This window comes from Erythrolamprus reginae, chromosome 2, assembly GCF_031021105.1.
Source record: "Erythrolamprus reginae isolate rEryReg1 chromosome 2, rEryReg1.hap1, whole genome shotgun sequence".
NCBI classification, from domain to species: Eukaryota; Metazoa; Chordata; class Lepidosauria; order Squamata; family Dipsadidae; genus Erythrolamprus; species Erythrolamprus reginae.
In genome coordinates, this window is record NC_091951.1 from 185,688,915 (window position 1) to 185,715,615 (window position 26,701).

A 26,701-nucleotide genomic window follows, 5' to 3' on the forward strand; every position below is an offset into this window, starting at 1 on the left:
GCACTTTAGCAGGCCACGTTAAAAAAAGTTACCAAAGTAAACTAAGGGAAGGAGGACATACACGTTTTGAATAGATTGGCAAAGGGGGTCTCCCAGTTTTTGCGTTTTCTGCTCCTACAAAGCTATCCTAAACATCTTCATCGAATCTAGTGTTTATAAAATAGAGCTGCTTTCTTGCTAAAGTATGCCATGTCTTTCTCAGTTTCCGAGCAAAACAATTTTATTTATTAAAATTTTTGCATATTGACATTACAAAAGACAAAACAAATATAGAACATAAAAGAGGGGCTCTATAAATTCCCCTCTCTTTGTCAGAAGTTGTTTTCGGAGCTTTAAATCCTATTATCAAATATTCTTGTAAATGGTCCCAGGCGAGTACAGATGTTGTCATAAAATACGACTTAGCAGGACCTCGGCTTTAATTCTCCATCCCTACAACGCCTCTGAGACTTTTAAGTTATTCTTCCCTGTCGAGAATTATTGGTAAAAACAGGAGCGAGAGTAAAAAGACCCACTACTAAGGAACTTTTCTGGGGTGTGGCGCGCTCTGCCTCAGATTCCAGCGCCTGTTAAGAGGGGCATATTTCGATGTTTGTCCTGGGCTGCTGCTGATTGTTCCGTCAAAGTTAAGAACAACCGAAAGCGTCCTGAATGCTTCCGCTGCCCTTTGTAAGACTAACAGGGCGGCAGTTTTGGAAACCGCAGTACGTATTACTATAGATACACTGTTGATAAATAGATGGCTGCTGCCCGCTTTTTCTTCCTATCCCTTTCCTCCTGCAGCGATTCTCCATAGTTCGTCAGTCGCACCACGCTGCTTTTGGAAGACTACGCAAACGGTTCGCCTGAAGGGGGTATCACGCACCGCCCGCCATTGAAGACGCTCTCTCCGGCGTTCCTAGGCCCGCCTATCATTGCCTCCGCTCTATGGTCCAAATTACAACGGCAATTGGTAGAGCCGCGCTGGCCCACCCCTCTCTCTCGTTCTAGCGCGCAAGAGGCCCGCGCGGGGGAGGGATCTTATAATTTCCGGGTCAAGGCGGGGTTGAAATCGCCCCGCTCTCCAGCTCCCCCTCCCAGACCCGCCGAGGCCGCCGCCGCAAGAGCAGCTGCCGCAGCCCCTTCCCGCTGCCCTTGCCCTCCTCCCGCCGCCGCCATCCCACCCGCCCACCCCGGCTCTCTCCTCCTCCTCCCCTCCCCCTGTCCCGCTCCCTCCGCCCGCCCCGGAGACCCACGCACCACCCGCCCTCCCTCCTCCCGCTCCCCCGTCCCATCCCCTCCCCCCGCCCGAGCGACTTAGTGAGCGAGAGAGCGAGCGGACGTGCGAGGCCTGGCCTGGCCAGCTATCCCGCCAGGTAAGCTTTCTTACTAACCCTTGGGTCAGTGTTGACCCCCACCCCCACCCCCCGCTTCCCAATCCTCGGCCTCGAGTAGTTTCAGTTTTCCGCCAGTCCTCTTTCCCCAACCCGGCCAGGTCACTAAGGAAGCTGGGGGATGCGCGCGCGGCCTACTGGGGCCTAATCCGACCCGAGTGCGTGTGTGAGCGGGGGGAGGGGCGGCCGCGCTCGTCTTGCCACCTGCGTATCGGGAGCGGGGCCCGCGCCATCAGCGCTCTGCGTGTTTGCGGAGGGGGGGGCGCGTTAACTGGGGAGGCCGCACAGGGCCGGGGGGGGGGGGGGGACGCGCGCGCGCTGTTGCTGCGTCACATTGGGCGGGATCCAGGCCCGGGCCGCGCGAGGGACGGTCGGAGGGAGGGGGGAGTGAGGAGAGAGGGGGGGGAAGGGGGCGGAGTTTATGCGTTGGAAGAGGGGGGGAGGGCGAGGCTGACGCTATAACGCGCTTTGGCTCTGTGGAGTCGGGAGAATGGAGGTGGCCCGCTGGCGGGCGCGCGGGCGGATCTCTTGGAGCGGGCGGAGGAGGGAGCGGGGAAAAGGAGCCGCCGCTGCCGCCGAGTTGCGTCTTGTGTAATTTCAAAGCACCTCCCGCCAGCGATTACAGCGCCCTCTTCAATGTTTAACTGCCATTCTCTCTTCTTTTTTTTTAAAGCCTTCTCAGGTCGTTTGGGGAGGAAAAGTCGACCCGCTAATACGAACTTTGCCTCAAGGATTTTTAAAATTTTGTTTTGTTTTAAAACCCGAGTAGGGTTTAAGATAAAAACAAGTGGGGTTGTTTCTCCCCCCTCCCCCCCCCGCACTGGACACATTTTTAAAAATAGAGATTCGTAAATACCTTATGTGGAATAGGCTGAAATTTATGTGGAATTGGGCTGTATAATGCAAATTTTGGCCACTTTTTATCTGCCCCTACCCCGAAACATTGAGAGGGAAGCCAGATCTTTTAAGAAAAAGGAAATCCTGGATAGAAATGATTGGGAAATAATAAAAATAGTTGGGAGATTAAATTCTTACAGATGTGGTGTATTTTTTAATACAGTTGTAAAGAAGCAAAACAGACTTCCCTTTTAGGGCATCTGATTTACTCTGATGCCCATAAAATCCAACGTTTTAAACTGCTGATGTAGACAAAAATACTTGTGAGTTTACATGAATGACATAAATAAGGATTTGGGAGAGTGTTGCATAACACACTTAAAAAAATATAGAGACTTAACTGACCTTAAATAAAGTGAAATCTTGGGTCTTTTATTCTATTTATGGTTTATTTTATCTAAACTAAGCAGAAAATCTATACATAAATCCAATTTTTAATTCTTGACAATAAAAAGCAGTTTCTGACATCTGTCCTATATTCTTAATACTGATTTTTTTATTTTGGGGTGCCTTCAAGTCAATGTGGACTCCTGGCAACTGCCTGAAATAATCTCTGCAATTTTGTTGGCAAGGTTTTTCAGAAGTGATCTGCCTTTGCCTGCTTTTCTAGGACTGAGAGTGAGTGACTGGTCCAAAGTCAGTCACCCAGATGTATTTTGTGCTAAGATGTGTGACTAGAACTCTTGTCTCCCTGTTTCTCGCCTGATGCCTTAATAGTACACCAATACTGATACATATCTTAATGAACAAATAATTTTTGTCATTCAGTAATTAAAAAACAATGTATGTGTTGAGTGAGTAGCATAAGAAAAGTACATGCTTGGAAGTTATTAGATTCAAGATTGAGGTTCTTTGTGCTTAAAATTGGATATGATAAAAAAGTGATTCAAGTGTTACATACTGATACAGTTGGCCAATTAGGCTGTACACTGTCAGGTTTAAATAGTTTTATTTCAGTACAGTATTCTTAATGCAGAAATTGCCAGAAGAACTAGGAATTATTAATGGAGAAACTGTCTTGTTGGTGATCTGAAAATGACAATTGATCTCTATCCTGCCAAAATTGGGAAAAGATCTGGGGTCGAATGGAAAATCAAATTGTTTAAGGGGGATCTGTTTAGTTCATGACTTGAGTATTTCAAGCACCAAACTATATAATCCATATTTCTGGTAAACATGCAACATTTTAATTTTCCAAGTATTTTATGAATAAACATATAGGACATGGGAATTTATCTTGAGTTTCAACTCTTAAGAGAAAGCACCTGGAAATCTAGGTGTAGGAATTTGGCCCATTCTCTCCTGTCAAACAGATGTTACTCTGAGTACACAATGCTAAGACATACAGCAGGGGTATCAAACTCGGCGGTGTCACATGACGTATCTGGACTTTCCCCCTCTTTCACTGAATCAGGCGGGGGCAGGGCCAGCACATCATGCATCAGGCCTGTGGGCCGTGAGTTTGACAGCCCTGATATGCAGGGTATCCACAGCCAAGCTAATGTGAACAGGAAATGCAATGCAATCCAGGCATTAATCTCTAAGGATTCCAGTGAACCTCAGATATTGCATATTCAACCAAGCTAATGTCCATATGGGATTAAAATGAACACAAATAAATTTGCATCTTTTTCTTCTGAAATTTTAATATGTCTCTTCCATTGCAAGCAGTAAAGGGCCAAAATGTATTTTTTATGTTTTATTTGCTCAGTTATGGCAAAGTTATAGTTAAAAAGGGGAGAAAACCCTACATCCCTTGGTGTATTTTTTGTTAAACTATTTTAAAAATGGATGTTTTCAAATAATACATTAAAGCCACAGTGGAAATGGTTCCAATGAACTGGTGGGTAATGAGATCGTATTTTTCTATTACAGTGCGGTTTTTTTTCTCCCAGCGACCAAAGATTTGACCACTGACTAAGCCTGACCTAACTGAACACAACTCAAGATGGACACCGGAGTAATTGAAGGAGGTTTAAATGTCACACTTACTATTCGCCTACTTATGCATGGGAAGGTAATTGCAGCTTTCCATGTTCTTTGTCTTGGCATAAAACTAGGTCACAGTAAATGTCTTGGAAAATCCAGTTGTCTGATCAGATTAAAACATCTATTTGCTCTTGGCATGCCATATAGTGTTCTCTTAACCTCTTAACCCGTAAGAAGGGAAACTAGAATTTAACTTGATCAAGTATATCTTCAAATTACTGATTTAAATCCTCTTTTGGTACAATTACTTCAATCAGAGCTTTTAGGTTATCAAATTAAACTTAAGTTCTTGTTAATTGTAAAAATATTTTTTTTTGTTTGAAAAATGTAGGACAAGCGTAATATTTGGGAACTTACGGTTATGAACATTTGTTAAATTATTGAAAAATTTAAAAAAATGTTTTCTGTTTCAGGAGGTTGGAAGCATCATTGGGAAGGTATGTGACACAATTTAATTAGTATTTTCTTACATGCATTTGAATTAATAATAGTTTTGATAAGCTTTTTTCTTTTTCCCCATCTGAATAGAAAGGAGAATCTGTAAAGAAGATGCGTGAAGAGGTAAGTTTCAAAGGATAAAAGGAAAACAAAATGGACTTGATAAATAGGGCAATATAGGCCTTCTTAGCTAAACATCAGTAATTATGTTCTTGTACTGTAGCTGTTTTAACTGGATGTTGTTTCCAGATAAATTTGGAGGGGGTGGGTGGGTGAAGCAATTCACTATTCTCTAGCAATTAATTTTTTTTTCTTTTTAAGAGTGGTGCACGGATTAACATCTCAGAAGGGAACTGCCCAGAACGGATTATCACTCTTGCTGGACCCACTAATGCCATCTTCAAAGCTTTTGCTATGATTATTGATAAACTGGAAGAGGTGTGTGAATTTAATTAGATGATCCTTCATGGGTTGAGGATATGATCATGAAAGGCATTTGGGGTAATGAGCATGAAGTGAAACTGCTTTGAGAAGGTTTAAAATTTGAGATAATTTTTTTTCTAAAAAACCATATTTTTATGAAGTAATTTTTTTTAATGATAGTAGATTTTGTTTTTTTATTCAAAAATAATGAATTAGGTTACTAAGCCGAGCAGATTCCCATTATAAGATGATGGTATTATTTAAAAGTGGGGGGAGGGAAAGATTGAGTCTGATTGCACCTTTCTGACTAACAAATTTTATTAACAGATACACACTTTTGTGAGCTGCAGCTCGCTTCATCAGGTAAGTAAGCTCTATAGCTTACTTACTTTGACAAAACTTGTTAGCTGGAAAAAATGCTTTTGGACTTTCCTGATCCTATCGTAGACTAATGGCTCTCATCCTACAATATACTCAAAGGGGGAAAGAAGTTAATTCGTTTCCCTACACAATCCCATGAGTTCTTAAAAAATATCTGGACAGCTCTGATACAATAAAGATACATTTCAAAGAATGGCTTCAGTTCTTCAAAGAGTTGCTTCTACTTGTAGAAATCAGATATGCAACAAATCTATAGATTTTCAACGTTTTACATTTTTATCCTGCCAGGGACAGGTGGCAGGATAAAAATGCATAGGTATATATAAATGACAGGAAGCAGCAATCATAGCTAATATTCTGGTGGCATATTTTTCCTCACAACAACCACCCTGTAAAGTGAATTGTGCTAAGAGAGCAACAGACCAAATTCACCTATCTACCTTTTATGCTTATGGGAAGCCTAGAAATCAGTATCTTAAGTCAGCAACTTAAGTACCACTTGTCTGAAATGGTATCGGGCAGTGATGGCAAACCTTTTTTGGCTTACGTGCCAAAAGTGTGTGTGTGCCCACACCCATGCCCTCCCCTTGTGCATATGCACAAGCCCCCCCCCTACTGCCCCTGTGCAAGCGCACAACTCCCCCTCTGCCCTCATGCGTGTGTGCCTTACTGAAACCTTCGAGCTCCTGAAGCCTGGCCCAATGGGCAAACTGGAAGTTTGGAAAAATGGACATCCGGTTTGCCCGTTGGGCCATTTTTTGCAACTCTGAAGGCTTCAGGGAAGCTTCCAGAGAGCGAAAACGTCCTTCCCCAAAGATTGAAAATCAGTTGGCCAGTGTGCAATGCCTCGCAAGCCCTCCATGTGCCACAAATTCACCAATACAGATATAGAGTTTCCTGCTTGAGTGGGAGATTGGACTAGAAGACTTCTAAGGTCCTTCCAATTCTGTTATTTTGCCAGCTCTACTCTACACCACCATACTGGCTCTTTGAAATTAGAGAATTCACTTGAGAGAATTTTCTCAATTCTGTCGTATAAAAAGCTTTGATCTCAAAAAAATAGACAGAAATAGCAATAGCTTTTTGGAAATTTCAGTTGATGCTTCTGCCTAAGCTGTCTCAGAGGATAGAGCAGGCTTACACAACATTTGGCCAGTAGCCCTGTGTGTCTGCTGGGTTTTTTTTTTTAAAGTCAACACATTTAAATTCACCTCCAGGCCTCTCCATTACTACTGCTGTTTTGCTGTAGCCGATTAGTGTGCCTCATACTTCTTTGCAGCCTATAATAATTTTTACGTAGTTAGTGTGTCCCTTTTCAGTCTACAAATTGTACATGCCTAGTACAGAGTGGATTTGGCCCAGTTAGAATAGCTAATAATAAAGTGTCTCCATTTCTTCTGATGTTAGGAGAAAGGGAGAAAGTATTTGCCTCTGTTTCCTCTTAAATCTGTACAATATCAGCTTTTTACCGGGTAGAAATTAAAGACCCGTTTGCTATAGTTCTGCAGTGCCTTTTTCCACTGCTTTTTCTGAAATAGCAAATGTGAACATTTATTAAATAGTTTTTTAAAAAAAATCTTCACATTGGATATAATTTCAAAAGCAAGCCTGGAAGAAACTCAGCTCTAAAACACATTTTTTTAGTATCAGAATAAATACTCGAGCAAAACAGTTTTGACTTGCTCCTAAAATTAGTAGCTTTGTGAAGTCATTTTCTTAACTGACCTTGCTGCTTCAATGTCATGCCCTTGGTCTACCAAATAATAAAGCATAGGAACATAATTTAAAATTTCAAGCTAAAAAAGAGTGACTTTCAGTGGAAAACAAATATTAAATGGATGTTCATTTGAATGTTTGAAATTTGGTATACTAAAACAGGCTTCTTAACTTGAAAGTCAGTGTCTAAATATACACACAATTTCAGAAACCTTTTATAACCTGAAACAACCTCTTCTGCTTGCTTTATTACCTCTTCAAAGCTTTAGCCCTTGTCTTTGAGTAGTGAAATATATATATTTTACTGTTCTTGGCATGGAAATTTTAGCTTCCTTAAGAGAAAACTGCAGCTATTGAGTTTAAGTTTTTAAGATAATGCAGGTATATACACTGCTCAAAAAATTAAAGGGAACATTTAAACAACAGGATATAACTCCAAGTAAATCAAACTTCTGTGAAATCAAACTGTCTACTTAGGAAGCAACACTGATTGACAATCAATTTCATATTCTGTTGTGCACATTCAACTTTGTACAGAACAAAGTATTCAATGATAATATTTCATTCATTCAGATCTAGGATGTGTTATTTGAGTCTTCCCTTTATTTTTTTGAGCAGTATATATCAGGACTGAAGTTTCACTGATAAAAATACTGGCACTAAGCAGAGTTTTGTGTCTGATAGCTGAGATGGATAGGAAGACTTTAGTATGTTTTAGAATTGACATTAAGCCTATATTTTCATATTATGAGTGTTTTCCCTGTTACAATTTGTGAAATAAAAATAATTTGTATGCTGAATAGAATAAGAACTTAATTCTATACATGTTGGAAGACATTTTGTATTCTTGCATACTGTAAGGGAAAAATATGGGAGGAATTTCTTAAGATGGCCCAAGAATTAAAGAGCATGTGATTTATACCCCATTAGACCTTCCCTTGTTAGGAACACTGCTAGTAATCTACTGAGCAGATTTTAGTGTTTTTTGAAACAGTTGCAGAGTGCTTCAACACATTCTCCAGTTCAAACCTTGCTTATTTGAAGTTTGTTAACCTATGTTTTCAGGACATCAGCAGCTCAATGACTAATAGTACAGCTTCTAGCAGGCCCCCTGTTACTTTGAGACTCGTAGTACCTGCCAGCCAATGTGGTTCTCTTATTGGGAAAGGAGGCTGCAAAATCAAAGAGATAAGAGAGGTGAGTACTCAGTTCTACTAGGATTGTGGGATACCATCTTTTGCCAAATGCAGTAAACATGAGTGTTTTCCATTGACTGCATCATTCTGCTTAATACTGTATAGTACAGCTGTTCATATTTAGCGCTTATAAAATTGACAATAGAGGACGGTTGAAACCATGCTCAATAAGATATTTTTAGAAAGCTACTCTTCTCATTCTCCACTTTTTTATCTCTAGTAATAAGTTGGTGTAAAATAAAATAATACCTTAACAGAAGAGTTGTTATGCTGACATTCCCTGCACCCCACTACTTTGCTCATGACATCTTGGATGACCAACATAATTTGGATATCCCCTTTCATTAAATAAATTAAGTACATTACTGTGTGCATTGAACTACAGAATCATTTGATGTTAATTACAATGGCAATTACATTTTATCAGGGTGTTTCCCTGGTTAAAAATGTAAATGATTTTATCCTAAGTCCTTTCAAAAGCAAGAAAGTTCTTTTGCTTTAGAATTTAGTAATTTACCTCTAATTCTAGTAAATTAGGTTTTTTCCTTCCTTTCTAGAAAAATTATGAATATGCATGGTTTTCTATTTTTGAACATCTTTTTGAAGTTGAGTTATTCCTAGAAATAACCTTGTCCACAACAGTTGATGTTGATCTTTGTCCAATTATTTTGACTTCAATATTCGTGTAGTATACCATCCTTGCTTAACATCAGGTGCCAAATGTCAGTTCATCACTATTGCTGTATAGATTATGTCAAAAATATTAGTGCAAAAAAGGGAATGAATAACTCTTATTTTAATTACTCTTTTAGAGTTGTCATGGAATAATAGTTACAAGGTTATTCTCTAACCAAAGGTGAAAACCTTTTTTTTTTTTAAAAAGGACTTTGGAACTATTCTGCAATTATCTTTTTCTGTAACAATAACTTCCAATAAATTTGTATCTTTCCTAATAGTGCCAATTATCTGGGGGGAAAGTATAAACCATATCATGAAGCAAAATACCAATTTTTTTAATTTTCAATTTTAAGAGCACAGGGGCGCAGGTCCAAGTGGCAGGAGACATGTTACCCAACTCTACTGAAAGAGCGATCACCATTGCTGGGATTCCACAATCCATCATTGAGTGTGTCAAACAGATCTGTGTGGTCATGCTGGAGGTAATCTTTATAAAAGCTTAATACTTACACATAGAAAGTAGATGACAGAAGAAGATCAAAGAGTGTTTTTGCTTACTGGCCAGTTGATTTTTATTTTGAGTAGCTGATAAAAGATTCCCATGCTGTCAGTTGCATTGCTATTTTATTTTTGCTCCATAAAATGCAGCAAGAAAGTTTTATGAAGGAGAAAGCATATACCCCTTCTCTAGTAGCAGGGTGATTCGTGTAAATGGTCCTTGAAATGTCATTTAGGCAAAGGATTTTTCAAAGGGTCACACTTGTTAAAAGACCATTTTGATTGGTTCATTGTCTTGATTAACCAGGAAGCTGAACTGTCTTCAATTATTTGCACATACCTCCAGGGAAATATGAAAAAAAAAAATCAGTGCTGTGTTTCTCAGTAAAAGATTTTCTTATTACTACTGTTCTATGTCATTTGTTTTCATTTTGTAGAAATACTTTTAGTTCTAGATTTCCTAGCTGTCCTGTTTTAAACTATAGTATTTCTGTTTTTATACTTGTATCTATTGAAGGAGGCGATTATTGCCTGAGAACTCATGTCACAAAGAAACTGCCTTGGGGCAGCAAGGGTGTTTTTTTCTCTTTTGCCGAAGACTGATGTGACTATTGTTCAGAGACAAATCAAGGAATTGTAGGAGACATAGATTAGTTAATTAGGTAGTTCAGTCTTTTAGTTAAATATTCTGGCAGATACTCGGGTGTCTCTTAAGAGGTCCCTGTTGATTAACCATGTTTTCCCTTTGACTCTTGTAATCTAGTCTCCCCCAAAGGGTGTCACCATCCCCTATCGACCCAAGCCATCCAGTTCTCCTGTCATCTTTGCAGGCGGTCAGGTAAGGCCATTCCTCTTGTTGGGCATGGGTGAGGGCAAAACAGCAGTAGGCCTACCAAGCTTCAACACTGCCAGCACACATCAAACTACTCTGCATGCTTATCACCTGTGCTGCCCATCTGGCCAGCACAGTGCTATCTCTGCTGCTTTGGTTTTGTTCTTTGGAGGCTGCTCTCAAATGTTCACAAAACTCTGGTCTCTTTTGGGATATTAATGTAGTCAGCACTGTGGTTTGCAGGATTTTGTTGGCATTTATAATCCACTCCAAGCATAAGACTGTTTGCAATCTCTTTATCTGGCCCCTCAATTTTGAGTCAGCATTCAAATTAGTGATTATTAAATAGACTGTTAATTCTGCAGAACCATAGTTCAAAAAGCAGCAGGGGCTGAATTGAGATGGGTGGACATCGTGAGAGTTGTGTCCTAGAGGGCTGAGAAAGCAAAGAGTGGCTGGTTGATGCCACCGTATCCTTGAGTACAAATTTGGGAATATCTGGGAATTACTTCTTTTTTAACCTTTTTTCATGCTTTTATAAGGAAATAAGTGCCACTTTATTTTTAATTACATAAGAAGTATCTGTGGCTAGTTTAAAAACAAATCATTTGGGGTACAATTATTCTGCTTCAAGCACACAGGAATACGAGGCACTAATATGTTAATTTTCTGATTAATTTTTTATGGCCAGTGCATGACTTCAGTCTCTCAGCTGGCTGGAATCCTATAACTAGTTAAGCCTTTTCAATGACATTCACTTGGTGGACTGTGAGTGCTCAGATATTTTAGCTGGACTTGGAAGATCCTTGTGATCATTTTAGATAGATTTGGTTTGAGGTTGAAGCATGCACTTCGGAAAAGCGGGTCTCTCAGAACTATGTGTCTAGGGCAGGATACTGAGTATGTGGAGTTGTAACATATAGTCATTCAACTACTTTTGAGCACAGTGCCTCAAGGCCCACCTTTAAGCTTATTTTCTTTTTAAAGGGGCTGCATTAATTTTCTGATGCTTCAGAGATGGATTGGGTAAAGTGGACTAAGCCAGCCAGAGATTGTCAAGATAAGCAGTGATGGCACTGGGAAATAGATTTCAGTCAGCAGCAGAAATGTAGAGGCAGCAGCTGGACAGGCCTGGCTGCAATGTACCCAGTGCTTTATACATTCATACGCTACTTACATTGGGATATTTTGCTGGGGGAAAGGTGCTGTTGTGATCTTGTTCTTGCCTCAATCCCTTCCTCTTCCTTGCCCCATTCATATTATCTACCTTCCAGAAGCTCTTGATAGCTTGCTAAGCAATTAATTGACAGTGCAAAGGCACTTGGGAGGTTACCGAAGATATTGGAAGTAGGTCACTTGCATCCTAGAAATTGATCTTGTGGCAGAGTAGCCCCATTAATGCCATTAGAATAAGACTTTTGTATTCATGCAGTCCCCCCGCCCCATGAAGTTGAAGGTAGTTGGGGTTTGCACTCAGGGAAATCTCACATTGTCTTTGCTACTGAGTAAGAGTAAGCCAACATTTGGCTAGTACAGATTAACCCTTGATCAGAGTAAGTTTTATGTGACTTTGGTGTTAGTGAAAGGTTTCGGATTGACAGCCCTGGAGACTGAAGTCCTCTATTTATCCACAGGACAGGTACAGCAGCGGCAGTGCAAGCTACCCCCACACCGCCCCATCAATGTGCCTCAACTCTGACCTGGAGGGACCACCTCAAGAGGTGAGAGGGGAGTTCAGTCTCCATGGCCCATTCAATCCTTGGCCTCTTTGAGACTGCCAACAAGGGTGGCAAGATTGGTGGTGGCGGCTTGTGCTGTGAACTCCTGTTCATTGGGAACTGGATTAAGGCCACCAAACAGTCCATGGCAGGCCAGTAGGCAGACCTGCAGGTGGCAACTGCTTGGCCAATTCCAACCAGGGCCTTATTTCTCCCCATGCCCTACCAGTGAGATATATTCTTTCAAAGCTTCACTTAGTGTTAAGTCCCCCATACAGTGGCTCCCGTGCTGGGTTTCTTCAGTAGGATTATTCCTAGAATCATCGTGTTTGGCTGGCTGCTGCTTTCTCCTTATTCTTCCAGATGTATTTCTGCCATCCAGTGCCTGACTGTAGTAGTCCACTATAAAATTTTAAAGAGGATGGGATGGGACGAACACCCAGCTGGTTCTTCTTAGCTGTTAAAACAGTTGGAGCATAGGAAGTAATTAATCTTCCCTTTGAGTCAAGAATGCAGAATGTGTAGGGCAGGAGGGCTTGTAGCACAATCCAGTCCTCTGCTAAACAACAAATCTTCACCAACAACCAGCTGTTAATACTGATCATTTTTGTGGTGGGGAACACTTTCCCTTCAAACTATATACACCTAGCTAATACAAGGAGCCCCTTTAAGAGACCTCCTTTAAGAGACCAGGCTCCCCACCAACAATTCTCCCCTCAGCTTTCTGGCTTCCTGGCTAGTTGAACTCTTATCTGTCACTGGGTGGCTGTCCAATGGTTTTTAATAGGACTGTTTTCCTCCTTTTTGTAGGCCTATACCATTCAAGGACAGTATGCCATTCCACAGCCAGATGTAAGTTTTGTTTACACTTCTTGTCTTGAAATCACCCACTTCTCCCTTCAAAATTTCTCCATGCTTTCTCAACAAGCCACTTTAGAAGTCTGTTTTAATTTGAAACTACAAGCCAATCTAAAATGAGCCTCAAATTTTGTCCAGCAGTTCTTTATGTAAACCCTAAATCTCCTCCTTTTTCTGTGTCCTGTGACACACACTTGCCCAGCAAAACGTGGCATTCTATCCAAGTTCCAGTCCCTGTCCCCCAATTTGATATCAGATCTCACAAACAAACAAAACAAAACTCCATGGTATACTGTCATTGTGGTTCTTAGTAAATGGCATAGGGCATTGGGTGTAGTGCACTTCCCGGTGGTAGAGGGGAAGCTAGCCTCAGACTTGAGCTTTCATCTCTAAAGCATGATGGCCAGCACATCATGTAGTCACTACAGGTGTGGTTATAAGGTGACGGGCTTTTGCTTGGGATGCCTTTTCTTGGCACACTTTCTTCTAATAATGAAACCATTAGCTGTCTTCACTTGATGTGAAAGGACCCCCCCCCCCCTTCACTGTCCTTCTTTACTAATACCTTCTGGTGTGTGAGATAATTGAAGTACTTCTCATGGAAGGGCATATAGGAATTGATCTCTGCTCATATAGCATGCTTAGAGCAAGAAAGGGTGGGGCTGGGATGAGTGAGTCTTAAGACCAAGAGCTATAGAAATTTGCACTGTTTAATATTGGGGAGAGCATCTGACTCCATTTTGGTCACTCATGATATACCTCTCCCCTCCAAATGCTTGACAGAGTCCTGCATGGTGTGGTCCCAAGCACCACTGCAAATCAGTCTCTGTGTTATTTTGCCTGTTTGTGCTTTGTCTCCTGGTGTTTGTCACTATTCACTGCAGATGCCTTCTGTTGAGCCAGGGTTTTTTGAGATGGGTGTTGGCTTCACACCCCATTGGTGCTTTTCTACTGTCTGTACCCATCTCTGCTCAGGGAAGCGCTTGCTCCTCAATCCAGTTTTCCTCCTGAACTCCCTTATCCCAAGGGGGCAGCACCTCATGCTCAGCTTGCAGGGTCTGTTTTTCTTTAAACTGTGCTGAACAAGTAAGTTTGCAAAATTCCTAACATTGGATTTTCTCTCTCTCTCTCTTTCTAGCTGACCAAGCTGCATCAGTTGGCAATGCAACAGTCACACTTTCCAATGTCTCATGGCAACACTGGATTCAGTGGTATGAAAATGTTGTTCTTTATTATATAAGCTAGCAGTTCAAGAATCTCCACTTGGCTTTTTAAGACGATTACCTTAAGCTCATTTTTTCACTTAAAAAACAAAGGATCCATGGGTACCAATCTTGAAAAACAGGTGATTTTTACTATCCTCAAGAAGAAAAACATTGTGTTGATTTTAAAGAGAATGTTGATGCTGCTTCCTCCTTTGGTCCTTTCAATAACATTGCCAGTTGCATCTTGCCTTCCAATTACTATGGTAGAAATAGTTGTACCAAGTTGTATAAAAATTTGCCTTGTTGCTGAAAGTCTGATGGGACTTCGGCTAGGACCACCACACTTACTGTCCCTTGTATTTTGACAGGCGTTGAATCCAGCTCTCCAGATGTGAAAGGCTATTGGGGTAATGACTGAAAAAAAACCTAGTTACTCTGTTGTGTATGTTCATAATGGTAGGGGAGTCTTTCCCAGTTACCAAATTCTGCTAACTGCATTATAGTGCAGGAGGGAAAGCCTAGAGCACATGATATAGGTGCAAAATCATATTTGATATTATTTTTTCCTTCTGTAAAATATGGTGTGCTGGAACCTATATTGGAGAGCAGATAATAATAGAATGAATAAGTCTATTCTCTTTTCATGAGCTATTTGCTAGTGAAGATAGCAGAGCAGCTACAAATGTCCACACAATAGCTATATTGGGTTGATAAACATAAAAATGGCGTTACACACAAGCCTCTTGAACAGTACAGATGGTAGTGCTATTTATTTATTTGCTCATGCTTCTGTGCAGTTTCAGTCAAAAGCAACTGAGATACGGCTTCTGTCCATTATATAAAGTAAAAACCACAATAACAAAAATAAAATGAATAACAACAGACAAAACAAAATACAGCACCAAGATAATCAACAGCAACTATTCAGAAGGTGCCACCGTGGATCATTCGCCAGTCCCTTTGAAAAAGGCAGAACTTAATGGCCTTCCAGAATCTTAGCAGCGTTCTGAGTATGGTGTTCCAGAGAAGGGATGGAGAAGGCCTATACCCATGGGCCCTGGGGACAATAGTCCCAGGTCAGCGGTCAGGTCCCAAAGAAGCCCTCTCTTCCTGTTCTTATCAGCTGTGTAGATATCAGAAGGAAGTAAGAAATCTCTTGAGAGTGTTGTGCCATGAGGCATCAGTAACTATGTACAACTAAAGTGCATACTGATAAACATGAGTGTTTGCTTTGGGTCTGTGTTTATTACAACTTTTGGAAAGAATTATATAAAGGATAATTGGTTTTTTCATTGTTTGTTCATAAGAAGAGACTGTATTACCACTTCGGTTTGCTCTAGCCAAGCACCAAAATTCATGGTCTCTTTTGTCTCTCTTGTAATCTGAGAGTTTACCAAAAAGAGAGAGACTTAAGCTTAACATTTTGTTCATCTTCTGCTTGAACACTTCAAGATTGTAATTTTTTCAGCAGCAAATAATAGCCTGATTGCTCTGGCATTTCAGTTTTGTATTGTGCTGATTGTCTCAACTTGTTTTGATCTCTTTCTATTTTAGCAGGTTTGGATGCATCAGCTCAGACTACTTCTCATGAACTCACCATTCCAAATGATGTAAGTATTTTTCAAACATGCCCACTTGGGATAACGCACTCTAGTCTTGAAATACTGTTTCAGGAATTCAATTTCAAGGAAATTATGTTTGTGCTCTAATCTAGATGGCTGTTCTATTTTAAGTTTAGGAAATTGTTAGAGATGGGAAGAAGTCATTTAAATTACATATCCTTGACTTAGAGCCACAAATGGGCAAGAATATCTATTGCTGAGTCATGCCCAATTTTACAACTATATTTGTCTTATTAAATGATTCATTACAATGGTTAAGGAAATCTGGCTTCCCCCATTGATTTTGGCTTGTTGGAAGCTGGCTGGGAAAGTTGCAAATGGCAATTATGACTCCAGGATACTGCACCCATCATAAATATCTGCTGGTTGCCAAACAACTTGATTTTGATTATGTAATTGTGGTGATGCTATGATAGTCATAAGTATGATCACTGGTCATAATTCAATTTTTCAGTACCATTCTGATTTCAAACAGTCTCTAAAGAATTGAATCGAATTCTTTATTAGCCAAGTGTGATTGGACACATAAGGAATTTGTCTTTGGTGCATATGCTCTCAGTGTACATAAAAGGGGGGGGGGGGAAGGCAAACCAGAAGTTCAGGAAAACCAGACTTCCAGTTTGCTCATTGGGTTGTTTTTTTTTTGCACTCCGGTGGGCGAAACTGCTTTTCCCAAGGCTGAAAATCAGCTGCCTAGCGTGTGTATGCATGCTAGAGCTCACATAGGGCAATGCCTGGCGTGCCCTCTGATATAGTCCGCATGCCACCTGTTCGCCATCACTGAACTAGCTTAACACTGCAGGACAGTTTTGTTTGTTTGAATTCGCCTACGCTTAATATACCAATTGGAAAACATTTTAAGAAAAGGTCTTAGCAATAGTGAAGCTTACTGATAGAAAACAGCATTTATATAGTTTTTAGACATTAGCCTCATCCAAGTCTGAAAAGAAACAGTACAAAAACATATTTTTGACATTTCTGATTGCAATTTGATTAAGACTTTGCTTTCTTTTTCTTAGCTGATTGGCTGTATCATTGGGCGTCAAGGCGCCAAGATCAATGAGATTCGCCAGATGTCTGGGGCGCAGATCAAAATTGCTAATCCAGTGGAAGGATCTACTGACAGGCAGGTTACTATAACTGGATCTGCAGCCAGCATCAGCCTGGCTCAATATCTAATTAATGTCAGGTAAGTTTTTAGTATACTGCTTATTAATGCATGCCTCAGATGTATTAGATGTATGTTTTTTTAAAAAAAAACCTTTAAAAAAGTAAACGTTCCCAATTACCTCCCCCTTCCCCAACTCTTGTGCAGAAATAGTGCAAAATTGCTGTTTGGTGCACAGGAGCTACCTTATTTTTGCAGATGTATGACTTGAGATTGGGAAAGTATTGGAGCTTTTGAAGGTAGAAGAGAGAAATAAGACAATGCAGTACATCCTTCACTGCACTGTAGAAATTGGGCTTCCTTTTTTTTAAAAAACCACTAGCTGGTGGTCTTCTCAAAACCCTGTGTTTTTATAAAGGCAAGCTAGGCTTGGAATTGCTAAGTACTATTCTTTTTTTAAAAAGGTGCTTAGTTTGATTCCTAAATGATAACAGTATGCAGTTTATCAAGAAAAATGTAGGGGTAGGTCTGCCCCAGGAATGTGACTTTGGCCACTGCCATTGCTCCTGCAGTTCTTTTCTCCATACAGTGGTACCTCTATTTAAGAACTTAATTCGTTCCGTGACTAGTTTCTTAAGTAGAAACGTTCTTAAGTAGAAGCAATTTTTCCCATAGGAAAATCAATGTAAAAGCAAATAATACGTGCAAACCCATTAGGAAAGAAATAAAAGCTCAGAATTTGGGTGGGAGGAGGAGGAGGACAGTCACTGCCGAAGGAAGAAGGTGAGGTGAGTGCCCCTTTTTGCCTTTCCGCACCCAGACGCTCCGGGAGGCAACCTCACACCGGGTGTATGGGAGGCGCAGCACAAGGAAGTGACCACAGTGAAGTGGTTTATTCCCTCTCCAAGCGCTCAGAGAAAGGAAAATGCTCCGTTCGCTCTGGGCTGCCAAAGCCTCCTTAAGCGCTACTGAAAGGCTCTGGCAGCCCAGAAAAGCCCAAGATAGCCAGGATTAAAGAGGGAATGGCAGGAAACTGGCTGGGCCTTTGTGCCACTCTCAAATTTCCTAGGAAATTTTTCCGGGCTTGGGTTCTTACGTAGAAAATGGTTCTTAAGTAGAGGCAAAAAAATCTTGAGCACCTGGTTCTTATCTAGAAAAGTTCTTAAGTAGAGCAGTTCTTAAGTAGAGATACCACTATATGCTTTTGCTTGCAGTGAGTTTCAGTAATGGGCTGTAGTGGGGCTCTGCAGCAAGTAGAGGCAGTTTCAGGGACTCTGTCCTTACAAGCTGGCAAGTAGCCTTTACCACATGATCTCGTAACACAAAATCCAAATTATTGGCTTAACAGAAAGTAATGTCTTCAATAATTAAAAGTCCAGACCCCAAACAACTGGTATTCTATATCCTGACATTCCTACTTTCCATCTATGCTATGACTAAAGTATCCCTTGTAAGAAAATAAGCTCTAATGTTCAGAATCTACCGTTTAGTCTCAGGGCTGTTAGAGAATAAGAATCAAGTATATTCCAGATGTGAAGTTGCTGACATTTTTAAAACTACCCAAAAGTCTCAAATGTCTTTGAACAGAAGTGGCCATTTTGGGATGCCCAGGAAATTCTTGTTTCAATTCGGTAGCTAAATGTTAACATGGGCTCCACCATTGGGGTGAATATTTTTTTCACTCATTGCTATGAAAACTATGTACAATTCTTCTCATTAAAGAACTCTCGTGCTCTCCCCAATTAAATTTATGCCAGAACTGTAATGTAAGGTGATGGTGATGGTGGTGATGGTAGTAACCGCAAAAATATCAAACCGAACTCAAAGATTTCAAATGTTTTGACATAGTGCCTTAAAAGAAGTATTATATGGCAAATAATTAGAAACAAAGCACTATATACATAATTATGACCCACATTGTACTATCCTTACAATTGCCCTATAATTTGTGTGTCTTCTTTTGAATTGCTCAGTTTTTAATTAAAATTGTATTAGTTTTGGCTGATCTGGTATTAAGCAATAGGGATGAACCATTCGATGCATTAAGCAGCAGAAAAAAAGCCAATTCCCCTCTCCTAACCTACATTCTGAGATACATAAGAAAGTATAAGTCTAGCTATATCACGCAGAATAACTCCACCATTTTCTTATAGAAAGCAAAATTTAAAAATATTGTTCCAATTTCAAATGGCCGTTAACCAAGAACTATCTATAAAACTGCTAATTAGATAGGTAGCAGTTGTGCAGTTTGTTTCTTCAACCAGTTGTCGCCAGTCACAAGGATGGCAATTTTGCCTGCTGCTTTATTAGCTAAATCCCATTTAAAATCTTCTAAATTCAAGTCCTATTGCGGGACATTGGAATATTCAAAACTAACATGGAATGAAGTGCTCCAATTTGCCCTAAGTTTGGGATAAAACTAAAAAATGCTGGACGTTTTGTTTGAACACAAAAACGCTCAGTTGCTGTTCTGAGCTCTGAATAATATTATAAGCTTGGAATACTATTTGCACATTTTGGTAGATAATGAGGGTTTTTGTGTATGTGCATGAACTCCAGTTTCAATAGGATAATCAATAGCCAATGCTGAAGCATCTCAATGAAAACAGAATAATCACTGCCAGTGCCTATTTACTATCTGGGTACTCTCAAAACATTGCTTCTCTTAACCGATGAAATGTCTCAGTTTATCAACGGAGAATGAATTCTGTGGTACAGTAAATGAAAGAAAACACATCCAGACCATAAGCTGCAATTCTGGATGAAATTAGACTTGTGAATCCTGTTTTCTAGGTTTTAAGACCTAAATGAGTAACATGGTTAAAAACGTCAGATCAGCCTACAATTCATTGAACTATTTCTGACAAAAATAAAATAAGCCCTGTTTCTAAAGTTTGATTTTATGAAATCTGTTATTTTAAATGGTCTCTCCAAAACAAGTTTAATTTTTTTTCATTAATGTGGTTAATTAATAACGCTGAATTCCTGGAGTTCAGTTAAGATTTCCTGGTTGGTTTTGCTACTTCCAAGAGACATTTAAATACTGCAGTCTGTATTAAATCTGAAAATGACAGTTGGGAAGGCATAGAAAAGAATGCTGGAAGAATTTTTGTGAATAAACACTGACCACGTTGTTTTAATAGTTTTCTGTAATTTCAAAGGGGTGGTACGTAGTTCTGTATTAAATAACAAAATGGCCACTTCTGAAGTCAATATAAATTGGAATTACTAGTAAAGGGATTAGGGTGTTGACCCAGTGGGCAATGTTTTGGGGGGCTATAAATGGACCTTGGTACATCTAGAGAATGTTGAGATTCCCTGGCAGCCAGCTCCCCATCCCATCTTTCTTTTGGCTATGCTATTTCCAAACCTTTCCAGGCTAGGTTCATGCTATTTAAGCTGTTTTGTGTCCTGTGCTTTTTGTGTGGTGTTCCCATCCACCCACCCGTATTTTTGTTCCTTTTTTCCTCTGTTACAGTTTAGAAAGCGCTAAACCCTCCTCCCAGGCAGCCTCCGTCACGATCCCCGACCACCTCAGCATCAACCTCTCTCAACCCTCCACCCCTTCTTCTTCTTCCTCCTCCACCACCACCCCCTCGCTTGCGACAGCAGGGGTCTCCGACGCACCCTCCAGCCTCCCCAACCCTCTTCCGACCGCCCCCTGTGTCTCCAGTCTGCTTGGCATGAAACCCGTCCCTCTCCTGGCTCTAAATGTTGTGTCTGCTGCTAAGGGTGCCTCCACCACCTCAGCTGTGCCATGTGTTACTAACAAACTGAAAACGGAAAAACAGAGATTCTCTCCCTACTGAGAGTCTGCCTGTGGCCTTAGAGGAACAGCAGATTGTTTTTCAGCCATGGGGAATCCTGTAGAGGAGACTTGGAAGAGATTTTTTTTTTAAACTTCAAAAAACAGAAATGAGCTTGTGATTCTTTAGAATGGAGTTTCTTTTTGCTGCCGATCTCCACTAGGTCAAAGACAATTGAGCAAAGTGTATTAATCAGTTTTGGAGTCCAGTAGTAACCTTGATTATATAGCTTGTAGCCGTTGCTTTAGTAGATTTTGTTTGCATTGTTATATGAAAATAAGGTGGGTGGGCGGGGTGTGGGCTTCTAGCATTTGTTAATAAAACTATTCATTTTGTGATACCTTGGTTTAAGCTGTTGCAAAGAGGCTACTTTGGTCAAACCTGTCTCAATGTCTGTCTTGTAATAAAGCTATCACAATGAGAATGTGCACAGATTTGCCTGAATTGGATCCAGACTACATAACTGCAAACAAACTGGTGGATATCGAATTGCATACCCAGGCTAAAAGTCTTTAAATAGATGTCAATTATTGTCCTAGAATAGTTTTCCTCAGCCTGATAGCCCTGCCACACCCAGTGTTTGGGACCAAAATTTCAGTCATCCCTGCCTGCTGCTTTATTGCCTTGGGGTTGATGGAAAAGTTAACATAAAATATATCTCATATTAGAGAAGGCTTTCCTGGAGTGTAATGAAATGTTTAAGCTCTATGCTTGGGAAGCTGTAACCATTCAGTATATAATTGTGAAGTTGCCAACTGAAGGCATGGAGTAGGCCTTGTACACTGTGTTTCCATTCAGGCTACGGCTTGCCCATGGGAATTCCTAGCTACCATGTTTATACATTCACCTGTTTGATACAAATGTGATGCACTTCTTTGCGCATGCAGTATGTCCCATATTTTTGTAGAGGTTGCTGTGGGTCTCTGAAAAACGCAAGTGTCTCAGATACCTGGCTTTCTCTACATCCAGGACTTATGTTATCACTAAGGAGATAAGAGAATTGGATCAGCAAGCACCATGTATGAACAGCTTTAATAGTGCTTCAAGTCCAGCCTTCTTTTGCCATATGTTCTAAAAATGAAATAAAAGATCTAATTCTCAAGTTGATAGATGAGTAGCCCAGAGCTATAGTTTAAAAATCTCATTATTATTGATGAAAATATTAGCTTGTGTATAGTGTCTTTTAAAAGATGCTTCTTAGGTCATGTAGTTTGTCTTGAAAGAAAGTCTTCTGCCAAAGCTAGCCAGTTGGCTTCTCTTGTCCCAGCAAACTTCTAGTTTTAAAGACCAAGTCGCCTGTTTCCACCAATAAGTGCTTTTTGGAAACAGAAGTCAGACAAATAGGATAATGTAATAAAAAGCAGAGCTCCAGTGTTTATCATGGTGCTCATTATTTTCCCATCTGAATCAGAATCACTCGATTTTTAGCCTGGGATTGCCGCATGAACATTGCAGTTAAAAAAAAAAAGGAATGTGTATTCGTTTTCAAACTGTTGAGGTAACTCTTAATAAGAAAAAGTAATAGTTAAACATTGATAAAAATTGTGTGCTTATCTTTTGTATTAAAATTGGAACAAGTTTGAAATGGCAATTAGATTATGAGGCTACATAATTTTGGACTTTGCCTTCAGGGATGTAGAGGGTCTAATCTGATCCTATTGTGAGGGATGGGATGGCCATTAACTGGCTGACTTACGCAGTTATGTAAAATCTTTTTTTCTTTTAATAGTAGTCTTTTTTAGTAATTGTTTCTGCAGTTTGATTTTCACAATTGTAACTTTTTTAAAAAAAATCTGTTCTGCTGTAGTGTAATCACATCAAGTAAAAATTGTCCACTCTTAACCAAGCTTATGGATTGGCCGTCTGTTTCATAGTGTCTTGTAGAGACTGATTTTGTGACCAGTAAGGTGATACGTTGTCCAGAAGCTATTCATTATATTGCACAAACACTAGTTCTCATGTAATAACTATATCAAACTCACAGTATTGGGAAGTGGGTATCAGTACTTTTTTAAAAAAAATTCTGCATTTGCCTTCATTTTTGAAAAAAATGAAGATTGCATCCATAGCCCCCTATATAATTTTTCCAATCTTTAACATTGTTAGTTTTATGATGCAGCAGGAAAATAATGTTCCTCTGTCAAATTATATTGTTGTGAGCCGCCCCGAGTTTGCGGAGAGGGGCGGCATATAAATCCAATAAACCTAACCTAAACCTAACCATATTAAGGCAGGCACACTTTGAATGTATTAGGTAATATGTGCAAAAATAATTGACTTCATTCATGGGAAAAATTAATAACAGATTTTTTTTCTGGGTTTGGGTTTTTTATTTATTTATTTGATTTTTATGCCGCCCTTCTCCTTAGACTCAGGGTGTCTTACAACTCCCAAAGTTGCTTATTTCACAGAAATTACAAGTAAAATGACTACCTATAGAGTCTTAATTCTCTATAATCTGTTATTTCTAGGCTATGATGTATTCATAGCAGTGATTATCGTTGAATCTCTAAATTTGATTTGAATTTGTCTCAGCTTTTTTGCTACAAGGAATCATACTCTCATCTCCTAAGATACAGCCACACAATGAGGGCCAAGTAGCAGAGGCTATTTGAGGTTCATGTTTCACTATTTCAAGTTCACACATAATCATTGGTTCTATATCTTGACTGTCAGAACATACAAACAAACAGGAGATGCTGCTTTTCAACACACCATAGCAAAATCCACCCTTGTCCCCAGTCCTTTATAATATAGGAATCAAAAATAAGTGATTACTCTTATCAGTATGATTAAATGTATAACTCACTGATGAGGGCTATAGAGTGAGTAGTTAATTTTAGAAAAGAGAATAAAGAAATTTCCAGTGTTTGCTAGAATATGTTTTGGGGTGGATAAGAAAGGATAAACAAGCTTTGCTCACATGTGACACACTTTCATTTTGTGAGATAACTTTCCCCCTTGACTATATCAAGTGGGACTTCAGGAAGTTCTACTTCCATAAATCATCTTTGGGAAGGCTGCTCTGTAAAAACAACACAAAAACAATGGTGAACTACTTAGATGCACTCAAGCCTCTTCCTTCCTATGGTTAGCATGAGACATTCTTTGTCCTTGGAATTCTACTTTTTATCCTTTTATATGGTCCAATCAGCCTTCCCCGACCTTGCATCCTTCAAATGCATGAATGTCCGCTACCAAGAAGTCTTAAGTCTTATTCCAGGGAAAACTGCTTTGGGTCATTCTATTAATAAAAGATTGGATACTTTCAGTTATTCAGTATACAGGGTCTAATTTTAACAGTATACAATAACAGTATACAGGATCTAATTTTATCACTCTTCCACCCCATTCTGGCCTGATTTGTGGCAAAGACCCATTCAGCTGAGCCTTACCCATTTGTGTTGCCTAACCCTTGTCTACTGATTTGGGTGCAGCTTGTCAGTGAGTCTCTCAGTCAGTTAGTAGTCTACGTTAGAGAGCCTCCTTCTTAAAAGGTAAGTTTGTATAGCATGGCTTCTGCTTAAATATACAGACCTCAAGCCCTAGATTTCAAGTGGTTGAAGGTTAATGTTCTTTTAAAAATAAAATTAGTTTTATGGACATTCACGTTCTTTTAATGTAATTTTGTTAGTAAAATCTGTTCTTTACCAATCAGTGGATTAAGACGTGCCTTTGTGATATTTCATAGCTGAACTATATGTGGAGATCTTGATCTCTCTTCATTTCCATCCCTCCATTTAGGGGCTTCTGATTTTTGCAAGCAAAGATCAATTTATAATAATTTTATATTTTATATATATTATATTTTACAGGCAGAATAAAACCCACTTTTGCTGTGGTTTTAGCATCAGACAGCTATAAAAGTTGCATGAATTGTATTTAACAATTTGAAAATTGAGGTTGGAGAAGAACAAATTTATCTTTTAAATCAAACCATTTCTGATAGCTATTAATGATTTGACTTGTTAAATCTGATCTTTCCTAAATACTTGAACATACCTAACTAAGCATTACAGGAATAACCAGGAGACCATGAGTTCTAGTCCCAGTTTAGGCATGAAAATTGGCTGGGTGACACTGGTCCAGTCACTTTCCCTCAGCCCAATTCCCCTCGCAGGATTGTAGGAGAGTAGGTGGGAGTATTGGACATGTTTGCTGCCTTGATTTATTTATAAAAATAAAGGCAGGATAAAAATGAACTAAAAAGTAGGCAACCTAGTCACAGTTTAATGGCTACATGTTTGTATATGCTAACAAAAGCAAAGTACTATGTTTACTTCCAGACAATTCTGGTGACTGCTTTGGCTAGTATGCATACATACAGAAGGTACTGAATATTTAAGACTACTGGAAGCCATGCTTGATATAGGGGGGGTGAATGTACAAAAGCTGCAGTAAAGCCTGACTGACTTTCCTTTTGGATATCTTAAGTGACTATAAAGTTTTGAAGATCATTATTTGTGTGTTTGTAGCAGTTTCTGTATTAATTGGTATGTGGGGCAATGGCCTCCTGAAAAATTATAAAAGCACCACATGCCAAATACAACTTTTTAATGAACAATATACTTTTTATGTTTTTGAAAAAAGTCATATGTTATAACACAGAATTTGGACTTGTGTCAAAATCTGGCTGTGTTTGTCTACATTTGTTAAAAGACTTTAACTTTTGTTTTCATCATAGGCTTTCTTCGGAGACTGGTGGAATGGGAAGCAGCTAGGACAATGCCACCACCTCACTCATTACCCGTTTCTGCCGTTCATCCCCATGATCCATCTGTGTAGTTTTTGAGCAGTCAGCAATTCCAGGTTTTAACTAGTTTGTAAATTTTCAGTTCTACATGCTTTACCCATCCATTCATGATTTTTTTAAATTGCAGCATTTTAATTCCTTTTCTCTGTTCAGCTGTTAAAATGCTGATTCATATTTTAGTTTAAGCTTCTTCCCCTTTCTTGGCTCATGAAGTTTTTGTTATGTCATGAAATGTAAGAGTGGAATTAATACATTTCAGTTTAGTTCTGTAATGTCAGAAATTTTTCAAAAAAATAAAAAGATGGACTGGAGTTTTTTTCCTTGTGAATAGAAATGTGTGTCGGTCTTGAGTCATTATCGCTGGTCTTTATTATTTCTTCAGATCAGAAAAACTGCTTTTTATGGAATGCAAAGTTGTAACCATCGTGGGTGAGGGAGGAGGGAGAGTATTATAACCAGAAAGAAGAATAAATTTTCCTACATTGGAAGATGAATTGAGAGGGGGCAGTTGGGTTATGTTGTAGGTTTGGGTTATGGTGAAGCCTAAACAATGCTTAATCCTTCTCTCATTTGAGAGGATTGACTTACAACCGCAATAGAGCCCAAAATCTCCATTGCTCAGCAAGAAAATTGTTTTAAGTATGTCACAAGCTTTTTTGCCACGGTTGTTAAGTGAATCAGTGTAGTTGTTAAGTGCATCATTTGGTTGTTAAATTAATCTGCTTTTCCCCATTGAATGTGTTTCTCAGAAACCACCTGGGAAGATTACAAAGGGTGATCACATGACCCTGGGACAGTGCAATTGTCAAAAATACATGCCAATTGTCAAGCACCTGAATTCTGATCATAGGGATGCTGCAGTGGATGTCAGTGTGAAAACCTGTGATATTTTTTCAGTGCTGTTGTAACTGAACGGTCGCTGATGATTGTTAAGTCGAGGACTATCTATAACCGTTATTAAGTTTCTCCTACATTGTGTTTTTAAAAGCTGGTATACAGTTCCCTGAACGTTATGTCATAATGGCATAATTTCATATATGTGTGATCCCAAAATACCAGGGGTAGTCTGTGAGTACCTTTTAATTTATTACTGAAGTCAAGGTTTCTTTTTTATATAAGATACAAGTTGAGAGGACAAATTTGAGTATAGGATACAGTCTTCATTAGCTATGTTTTCTAGAAGTGACCACATATTTTGGAGGGTAAATAC

At 39.5% G+C, this 26,701-nt stretch overlaps 1 protein-coding gene across 50 annotated transcripts; it reads left to right on the plus strand.

The window, feature by feature from the left end:
- The first annotated feature begins 927 nt into the window (after positions 1-927).
- PCBP2 (poly(rC) binding protein 2) lies at positions 928-25,825 on the plus strand. Of its 50 annotated transcripts, none has more exons than XM_070740764.1 (16): positions 1,007-1,355; positions 4,146-4,287; positions 4,673-4,696; positions 4,788-4,820; positions 5,019-5,135; positions 5,448-5,483; positions 8,283-8,414; positions 9,445-9,573; positions 10,353-10,427; positions 12,056-12,142; positions 12,950-12,991; positions 14,136-14,208; positions 14,571-14,609; positions 15,757-15,812; positions 16,844-17,013; positions 25,423-25,825. In XM_070740764.1, the coding sequence occupies exons 2-16, from the start codon at positions 4,219-4,221 to the stop codon at positions 25,457-25,459; spliced, it is 1,119 nt and encodes a 372-aa protein (XP_070596865.1). In that variant the 5' UTR covers positions 1,007-1,355; positions 4,146-4,218; the 3' UTR covers positions 25,460-25,825. The 50 variants fall into 50 exon arrangements, with proteins under 50 accessions (XP_070596879.1, XP_070596905.1, XP_070596888.1 ...); XM_070740765.1 differs by having other exon boundaries at positions 1,076-1,355; positions 15,760-15,812; XM_070740754.1 differs by lacking the exon at positions 25,423-25,825 and adding an exon at positions 20,411-22,584 and having other exon boundaries at positions 1,076-1,355.
- Positions 25,826-26,701: the final 876 nt, after the last annotated feature.